This window comes from Telopea speciosissima, chromosome 10 (genome assembly GCF_018873765.1).
Source record: "Telopea speciosissima isolate NSW1024214 ecotype Mountain lineage chromosome 10, Tspe_v1, whole genome shotgun sequence".
Taxonomy (NCBI): Eukaryota; Viridiplantae; Streptophyta; class Magnoliopsida; order Proteales; family Proteaceae; genus Telopea; species Telopea speciosissima.
Window position 1 is genome coordinate 56608983 of NC_057925.1, and position 8741 is coordinate 56617723.

Here is an 8741-nt window from a genome sequence, read left to right on the forward strand (position 1 = left end):
ATTGTTTCGCTTTCATGCAAGGGAAAGAGAGAGACGCCATCAAATACACGCACGCATAGTCGCATATACCATATATATATATATGTATCCATGGCCACAACCTTTTCTCCGTATATGATAAGTACGTATGTACGTATTTAAGTATAACCGTTAGACGGGATGACGATAAGCTAGCGTTTGAAGGTTGTTAATTGGTTTGGTTTCGATTTGGTTTAAGTTATGGAAAGTTCAAAATCTGAATCGAAGCATTTATTAGACAGTTTCAATGACTAAAATTGAAAGCAATTAAAAATAATTTCGGTTATATTATTTTTAAATGGTTGCAGTTGAATTTTGGTCTTCTAGTTGTTTTCAGTTAACAATTTTGGGTCCAATTAGCAGGTTGTATTTGGTATGCATTCTTGGAATGCATTCTAGGTTGATTTCGTATTATCAAGCAATAAAAACAGACCAAGAATCCGAAATCGACCTAAAATGCATTCCAAGAATGCAGACCAAACACTGCCACAATGAACTTAATTTTGTTGGGCTTGAACCATAAAATTTGAGCTCAAATTGTGACTTAAGAAATAATAAATAAATTAACATGGGATAAATCCACTACAAACATTAGAAAGTGTATATATAGTGCTAGGACTAATTGAATTTTTAATCGGTTTAGTTTGTGTAACAATTCAATATCATATCCATCCTAATCGGTTCAAACCCAAACCGAATTGTTTTAATAAATGGTTTTACTTTTTTAAAAACCAAAATCGAATTGGTTAGTAAATGATTTATACATTACGGTGTAATAGTTCACTTTGTATTGATAAATAATTTCAGTTTGCAATTGACACCCTTGGGGATACATGCCCTCTCATGCAGTCTCTCCTTAAGAATTGTGATGCGTCATTTCGATGAATCCATTTGCTTGGCGTGGGAGATACCAATACATGTAGGTAGCATGTAAATACCTCCCTCATGGGAAAGAGATCTATGTTTATTGGATATTGTATACGTCAAATCCAAGATAAATTATTTAATTTTAATTAAGGAAAAAGTTTTCATGCACTTGCATGACCGTGCATGTGCACGATTGACATTAAATGCAGTTAGATTGAGAACCCTACATGGTTTACCAGTCAGTTATTTGTATAATAGGGTTTCTATGATATTTGTAGTCCCCAAACCTCACTATTGGGGGCAACCACGACTTTGAATGAAAATATTGTTTTGTTTGCGGCACTAAAAAGGTAAACCTAAACCATAATGATATTTGTTTCGAATACCTCATATTGTGTAAGGTTCAATTTGTCGTTTGGAATTGAAATTTTTTTATTTGGAACAATGACCACCAACAATGTGGTATTAGAGCCACCCTCTCCAAATTATGGGGTTTTGATTTGTAATCCTTCAATTTACAATCATGTTATTTATATTGCAATCCCTATGAATGGTGAATTCAAATTTATTTTTTTTAAATTTATTGTAACCAACAACAATAATCACAACGACAACAATATAACCTTATCCCAACTAAATGAGGTCAGATACATGGTTCATTATTCTCCAATGAGCTCTATTTGAAGTCAAACACGGTACAACTTGATTAATCAAGATAAACCACAATTTCCTAAGCTCTTTCACACTTCTATTGAGACTCCAGTTGATCCAGACGCCTTCATGCCTTGCCTACTTTCATCTTTCTTAAAGCCTCTTTTACTTTAGATACCCCTAATTTTGGTTATATATTTACGACATGTAGTGTCTAGATGAGTAGTGCAATCATTCATGACACTATTACTCGAAATGACTTCATTTAGTAGGTTGTAGAAATACTATTTTCATACCTCCTTAATGTCTACATCCCTTATTAGTGCTGTACCATCTTCGTTTTTAATACATCTAACATTGTCAAAAACCTTACTCTTCCTTTCTCTCGTTATAGCTATCTTAGAGATAGCTTTTTCTCCTTCCTTTGTGCTCGGGTTGTTATAAAGTTCTCTATATTTCTTTATCATTGTTTTCCCTACAATCATCTTAGCTTCATTTCTGGCAACTTTACACATGTTTAGATCGTCTAATCCTTAGTCCTTTGCCATGTCTTAAAACTAGCTTTCTTAGTCTTGATGACTACTTGTATATCTCATCATCCCATCACCAAGTCTCTCTAGGGGTATGATGTTTCATTTTGATTCCCCTAGGACCTCTTTAGCAACCTTTTTAATACGATGTGAAACACAAGTTGTCATCTCATTCCACATCATATTAGTATCTTCCTCAAATTCCCACTTTTCTTGTTTGACCATTTTATCAGTAAATAACTACAAAGAATCTCCTTTTATGCTCCACCACCTTATATTCGGACAAATAGGCTCCACTATCTTATGATTCGACATAATTAGACACATATCCATGACCACCAGCCTATGTTGAGTACTTACGCTCTCCCCATGTATAACCTTGTAATTCTTACAAAACAATCTATCATACCTTCTAGTTATGAAGTAATTTATTTCACAAATATGATGCCCACTTTTGTAAGTGACTAAATGCTTCTATTTCTTTTCAAAGAAAATGTTCATAATATTAGTAATATTTTTTTTGGTAAAATAAAATAATAATAATAATAATAATAATAGTATTCATCACTCATCTTTATATTCACAAGCCCTTACCAAATACAGTCACACATTGAACACCATACCTATCATGCTATATTAAAATGATGTACTCTGATAACACAGGGTTTAGAGTAGACTGCTACTATGAAATTGTGCTTAATGATTGGGTAGAGAAAAAAAAATATCAAATGGATTCAAATAAATGGAACTTAATTTTTCCTCGCCAACACTGAAGGAATTTTTCCTTCTCCACATGTGAGGGAAAACTTAATCCTATTAGAATCTTGGAAGTGGAACTACTTTAAAGAAGGGAGAGAGTTTCCCACGATGCAACACCAATGTCTTTGAGGAAATTCTCTCTTCACCCATAGTAAGGAATATGCATGTCACACCAATGGCTATGAAAAAAGTAGGCATCCACATAGAGCCCAAGTATTTAGAGTAGGAAAGAGAAAATAATAAAAAATCCATATGAGACTATGAGAGAGAAATTGCACTCTTACGTCATGGGAAAGTTTTTCCTTTAATGAATAACACATGAACAAAACGTCAATAACAAATAATACAAAATATGAAAAACAAAAAAGGGAAATTATTTTACAACGTCAGCTAAAAAATGAATTTGCACACCTCCTCACATATCACTTTTCATGTGAGGGAGGATATGTCATAAATGCCCCTTCTCCTATTGTTAGATTTCAAAAGGGGTTCTCTTATTTGTCCAATACTGCATTCGGGCAATGCAGGAAACCCTTTCCCAACAAAAAATAATAAAAAACACAACGCATTGATTTTTAACAACTTACATACCATTCCCATGTTTTTGAAAATTATAAATTCCTCCATACTTTCAAAACTAATTACACCATTTTGTTATTGATACTCTTGGTTGCACTTGTTAGATGATCCCATATTTTGAGTAGATAGAATTGAGGGACAATTTTCTTATGCATTTCTTTTCGAAAGCATTTTATAAATAACCTTAAAATCTGCCAGACGGCCAAAATTTGTGGCTGGTAGACCCTAAGGTCCTTTGTTCAAATTCAGTTTCAGATTTTACTATGCTAAGTGGCAAGTTAAAGCTTTTAAAAATCTAGGAGAGTGCATAGTAGTGGTTAGAGTACCAGACATGGATGGACATACATGGAGAAAAGCAAAGACATGAATAAGAAAGCATTTGATTAGTATGAAATTTTATACCATATCAAATGCTTGGAATTACCATGTCGTTTGTCCACGTGGCTCAAAATGGTAAACTCTTTACGATGCCCTTGTTAAATGGAGCATTGTAAACCACTTTACCCTATAAAATTGCCCTTCGTAGCATTTACATACATGCCATCCAACTACACACACACATGCACCAATCATTGTTTTAGCCTAATAATGGCAATTGTTAATATAACGACGATGATAGTAGTAAGGGAGAGAGTTCTCTGAGCAAGCAGTATAGAAGAGCCCGCTAATGAGGTGTGAGGAAGTTTTGCCATTTCCTCTATCAAATTTTGAGAGACAATCTCAAATTCTATTTTCTCTTGAACTTGGTTTTTCACTATTCATAGTTTTGTTATGTTTAATTGAGTACAACTCTTGGTGTCCATAAGTGGTCTAGTTAGTGATTGGTATAGCTTTTAGAATGAATTATTTTATCTTGAAGGTTGATTTGCAAGAACTCGGTTTGCAACATAAGGGGCGTCTACAGTCTCAAGGGACCATTTGACACAACTCAACCCCATTGATTCCTTAAGCTTCTTCATGGTTTTTCAAGTTCGTGATGCTGTTAATGGTGTTTGGGATTGTCGTCATCAACCTTTGTTTGTCTACGGTGTAGATATGTAATATATCCCCTTGTTACATGTATTATCATGTATGGTTTAGATGAATATTTCCAATAGCTTATAAGCGTTATAAGCGTTGCAATTGTAACTATTTTTTTTTTTTTTTTGAGAGGATTCTTGAGCAAGCAACATAGAGGAGCGCACCAATGAGGTGCGGCAAAATGATTTTCGTATATAAGAGGGGAGCCTCCATTGGCGGCTTAGAAAACCTTTTCCTTTCTTTTAGGAAAGATATATTGAAAAATAGGGTTGAAGTTTGGCCCTGATAGCCCAACCCGGCCTTGGCCTACCCTTAGCCCGAACAAGGCCGGGGTTGAGATACTCTGCCCTGAGGGCGGGTCAGGGTTGGGAATTTTCAGCCCTGAGTCAGGGCCGGGCTAGGTCAGGGTTGAGGCCTCAAGCTGAGGTCTGACCCAACCCGAGCCTATCTTATTCTTCATGTTCTTTTTTTTTCCCCCTTGTTCTTCTTCCTCTTCTTTCTTCTTTTACTTCTTCTTCCCAGCTTGGCCAACCCATGCATCTCTCCCCCCCCCCCCCCATGGTTAAGGCCAATCAAGGTCAGCCTACCTCAACCCTGAAGGCGGGTCAGTGAAGGGCCACATTTTATTTGAGGAGAAAGAATGTTGATGTAGGCCTCACGAGTCATAACTCATTGTATGAAAGGGCACACTGACATATGAAAGAATCCCCACCCCCTGGTATGGTGGATATTTTTTCCCATATCATATTTAGGGGTGGGGGATCGTTCGTGTGGCCCCTGCACAATGTGAGCACAAACAAGAATCAACAACGATGGGGTTTTGTATTTCCCAAGGTGGGGCCATTATTTCACCCCCTCTGTGTGTGGGTGTAGGCACCACGCAACTTGGTAGGAATCTTTTTCGTTATTTATTTAATGGGATAAAAAATCCTCTCGACCAATGGTGCACTGCAGATCGTTGGATGTCGCACCTACCACATGTCCACCACTCCAACCCGCATTGCACCATTGGGGAATTTGAGAGGATTTAAATCCTATTTAACCCCACACCGCACTCCCTAATTCCCTCCCCCACTAGTGAAGTAGGGGAGTTGATGACTTGATCCCATGATCTCAACTGGACCCATGGGAAAGGGGTACATCTGTTGACTCGCTGGAAAAAGAGTCATTGCCGAAGCCCATAGATAATGTCGTCCTCAATTCATGGGTAACGGATGTCGGCCACACTTACACATGCGCCGTTACTTGAGTGGCCCCCATTCTCCGTGTTGTAAATTTGTAATTGGCTTACGTACCTTAAGTTTGCTAAGTCTGAATATTTTGAAACGAAAGACTTTCATAAACAGCAACAAAAGTAGCCGTTGCATATCTTATGTTGGTGATGGATTTGACCGTTGGAACAAAAGATACGTTTACGTTACCTTTCGTTCTTGTTGAAACACACTTTGGCCTTCTCTTTCAGAGATTGAGGATGCACGACAGTAAGACAGAGTGAAAAAGGAGGCAAGGATAGAACCTTGAGGCCCCCTCCCTCCCCTTTTCTTTCCATTGCCTGTGAATCTTAAAAAAAAAAAGGAGAGAATGGTTGCCAAAACCCCACCAAAGCTGAGGAGAATGGCAGCAGCTCCTCTCAATCCGAATCTCCTGAGAGAGACGGTGAAGAAGGTAGAGTATGGCCTATGGACCCAGATGAGCTATTATTCCTCCATTGCTCCTTACGGCGCCGCTTGATGTAATGTTTTGATCTTTTTTATTTGTTCTCTCTGACCCACTGCTGTTGCTCTGTTTCTCTGTTTCTCTGCTGTTGAAGGTCGATCAATGCATGGCTCGATTGCAGGAACTCCAGTATACGGTTTCGGGAGGAACGAAAATGATATCTGGTGTGAATCTCAGTCCTCGTAGTACAAGAGTATATCTAAAAACTAGCCTCAGATGCAAACAGGAATCGCTTAGGTATGAGAGATATTGCAGTTACTCTTCTTAACCAGCCCTTTTGTGGCTCTGTTTGTTCGGTTTTTGATCTCTGTTCTGAAACGGGTGTTTACATTTCCGTATTTTTTTTTGGGCTCTTTGAAGGATCAAGAATGGTGCCGCTCGGAAGTCTCCAGTTGGAAAGTTTCAAGGAAGCACAACCGGTATGGCACACTTAAGATCTCTCCGCTTTATTGTAATTTGTACAATAAATCCTGTCTCCATAAATTCTGTGTTCTTTAATGACTTGATTTATCTGTAACAGGGGAATGGCGTCGGATGTCACTGCCGGCGATGCTAGTCGGAGAGACAGTTGGGGAGATTCTGCAAGCTAGCAGATTTGCAAAGGGAATAGTCGATGCTGTTGCTGCCAATACCAAGAAAATTCCTTCTGATGATCCAAAAACACCACTGACCCAAAGAAGAATCCAAACTCCTTGTCCTGAAAACACAGAGCTTCGGACTCGGAGAAAGAAGGAAAAGCAAGTTGCTTTCCAGTTGATTAGATCAGAAACTAATGGCCAGAGCATTCGTCGGGCTCGATCACGGATTGATTTTAAGGTTTCACCTCCAAGTAAAAGAGGATTTGGAAAAGAGAATTGGCATCTTGCTCACCGGGTATCTCCCAAGAATAAGCCTTGGGCTAAAAAAACTGTTCTTTTTCCAAACCCTTTATTCCTCAATTCTCCTTCCTCTCAACAACACAAATTCTGCAAGACAAGATCTCCGGTGATATCTAGAGCTCGACAAACTCCACATAAATTCTTGATTAAATCTCCAAATGCACCATCGAAATTACAAGTAAGAGTCAAGAATACACCTGTTTGTATATCTCCCACAAGATCCATCAACATGAGCAAGAAATCACCCAAGGTCTCGGCGGCCTCAAAGTTGCGAGGATCTTTCTCTCCATCAAGGCTGCGAGGATCTTTCTCCCCATCAAGGCTCGCAAACAGATTAGTCTCTCCATTGAAGAGCAGAGTGTCAGTGCAAAAATATGGTGGATTAAGGAGTGTATTGAAACAGAGGCCACCAACTCCAACAAGATCCACTGATTGGAGAATCTAATTGTCACTTTCCATCCTCAAAAAAGTTTTCTTTCTCATCGTTAGAAGTCCTTATTACATTTTCTTGATGTCTGCATTCTTTCCATTATCATGTACACGTTTGAGAGATATTTATGTCAATAACTCGCCTTGATCTGTTTGTAAAATTTGGGAGTGGAGGCTATTTTTCTTTTACGCTTTCCTTATGTAAAAAGGCATAAAATTTATATATATTTTTTGCATCTCCTTTTTCTCTACTTTCAGTCACAACCAATTTATGGTTGTTAGAACAAACACCAAACAGAATACGAACAAAATCGAAAACAAAGCAAGATGACACTAAGATTTAGGTGGTTCAGACAAAGTATGATGTGCTACGTCCACGGGCGAAGCTGAAGATGTTTCACTATGTAAATCGGAGAAAGTAACAATGGAGATCTCTCAAGAACACTGAAAAACGACAGTGCTTCTCTCTCCCAGAAACCCTAAATTGAAAACCACAAATCTTACTTACTTACTTTACAATAAAGCAGGTAAAGAATATAAATACTCCTCCATCAGATTGGGTCGATTCATCGGGTCCGCTACCATTGCATATCTCAAAAAAAGTTTCATTCGGATCACCACAAAAAATGTCGGAGCAGATCATTCTTTGAAACGGGTACAAGAATTCGAAACATACATAACAGTGGTGTTGGCTGATCATGTGAATCAATTGATGGTTAGCTAATCATAATGTCAACCTTACTTATACAGACACTGACCATCTCAATTGTGCACTCACATGATCAGTCAACGCCACAATTTAAAAACCTTTCCCTGGATAGAAATGAAATGTTTATAGTGATCAGAAGGAATGTATTTATCAATCCTTTGTTATCTTTGATGGAAGCTTTTGTTTATCATCTAAATGTGCATCATGGGCTTTTCTGATTGTTGACCATAATGGGAAGCTGTGTTTAGTCATTGGTGAGCCAGGAAAGCAGGTAGTATTCAAGAAGCAGAGACAAGAGGCAGGCAAGCAAAGGAACCAGGACACAGAAATGTGGTATTGCTGTTATACAATGAAGCTGTTATTAGATGCAATCAAGTGGAAGATTTTAAAGGATGGCCTTGTAACTCATTTCTTTTTTGGAAGACATTATATTAATAGGGAGAGCGAATTCTACCTGGTCGCATGCGGCATGCGGACCCTGCGCCTAGACACAGGGCCATGTGAGATGACTAGCGCACCTTTAGGAATTTCCACCTTTCCATGGAGGCACAACGATCATTTCGCACTGCCCTGTGTCTCGGCACA

At 38.3% G+C, this 8741-nt stretch overlaps 1 protein-coding gene across 1 annotated transcript; it reads left to right on the top strand.

Moving 5' to 3' along the window:
- Positions 1–5944: 5944 nt before the first annotated feature.
- LOC122641675 (probable microtubule-binding protein TANGLED) lies at positions 5945–7478 on the top strand. Its single transcript, XM_043834960.1, has 4 exons — positions 5945–6089; positions 6235–6377; positions 6501–6559; positions 6661–7478. The coding sequence occupies exons 1-4, from the start codon at positions 6006–6008 to the stop codon at positions 7461–7463; spliced, it is 1089 nt and encodes a 362-aa protein (XP_043690895.1). The 5' UTR covers positions 5945–6005; the 3' UTR covers positions 7464–7478.
- Positions 7479–8741: the final 1263 nt, after the last annotated feature.

Excerpts from the sequence above, each read along its gene's own strand:
- LOC122641675 (XM_043834960.1), top strand. The coding sequence starts at position 6,006 with ATGGTTGCCAAAACCCCACCAAAGCTGAGGAGAATGGCAGCAGCTCCT. Across the intron at positions 6,090-6,234 it reads TGAGAGAGACGGTGAAGAAG|GTCGATCAATGCATGGCTCG; the intron begins GTAGAGTATGGC and ends CTGCTGTTGAAG. Across the intron at positions 6,560-6,660 it reads GTTTCAAGGAAGCACAACCG|GGGAATGGCGTCGGATGTCA; the intron begins GTATGGCACACT and ends TATCTGTAACAG.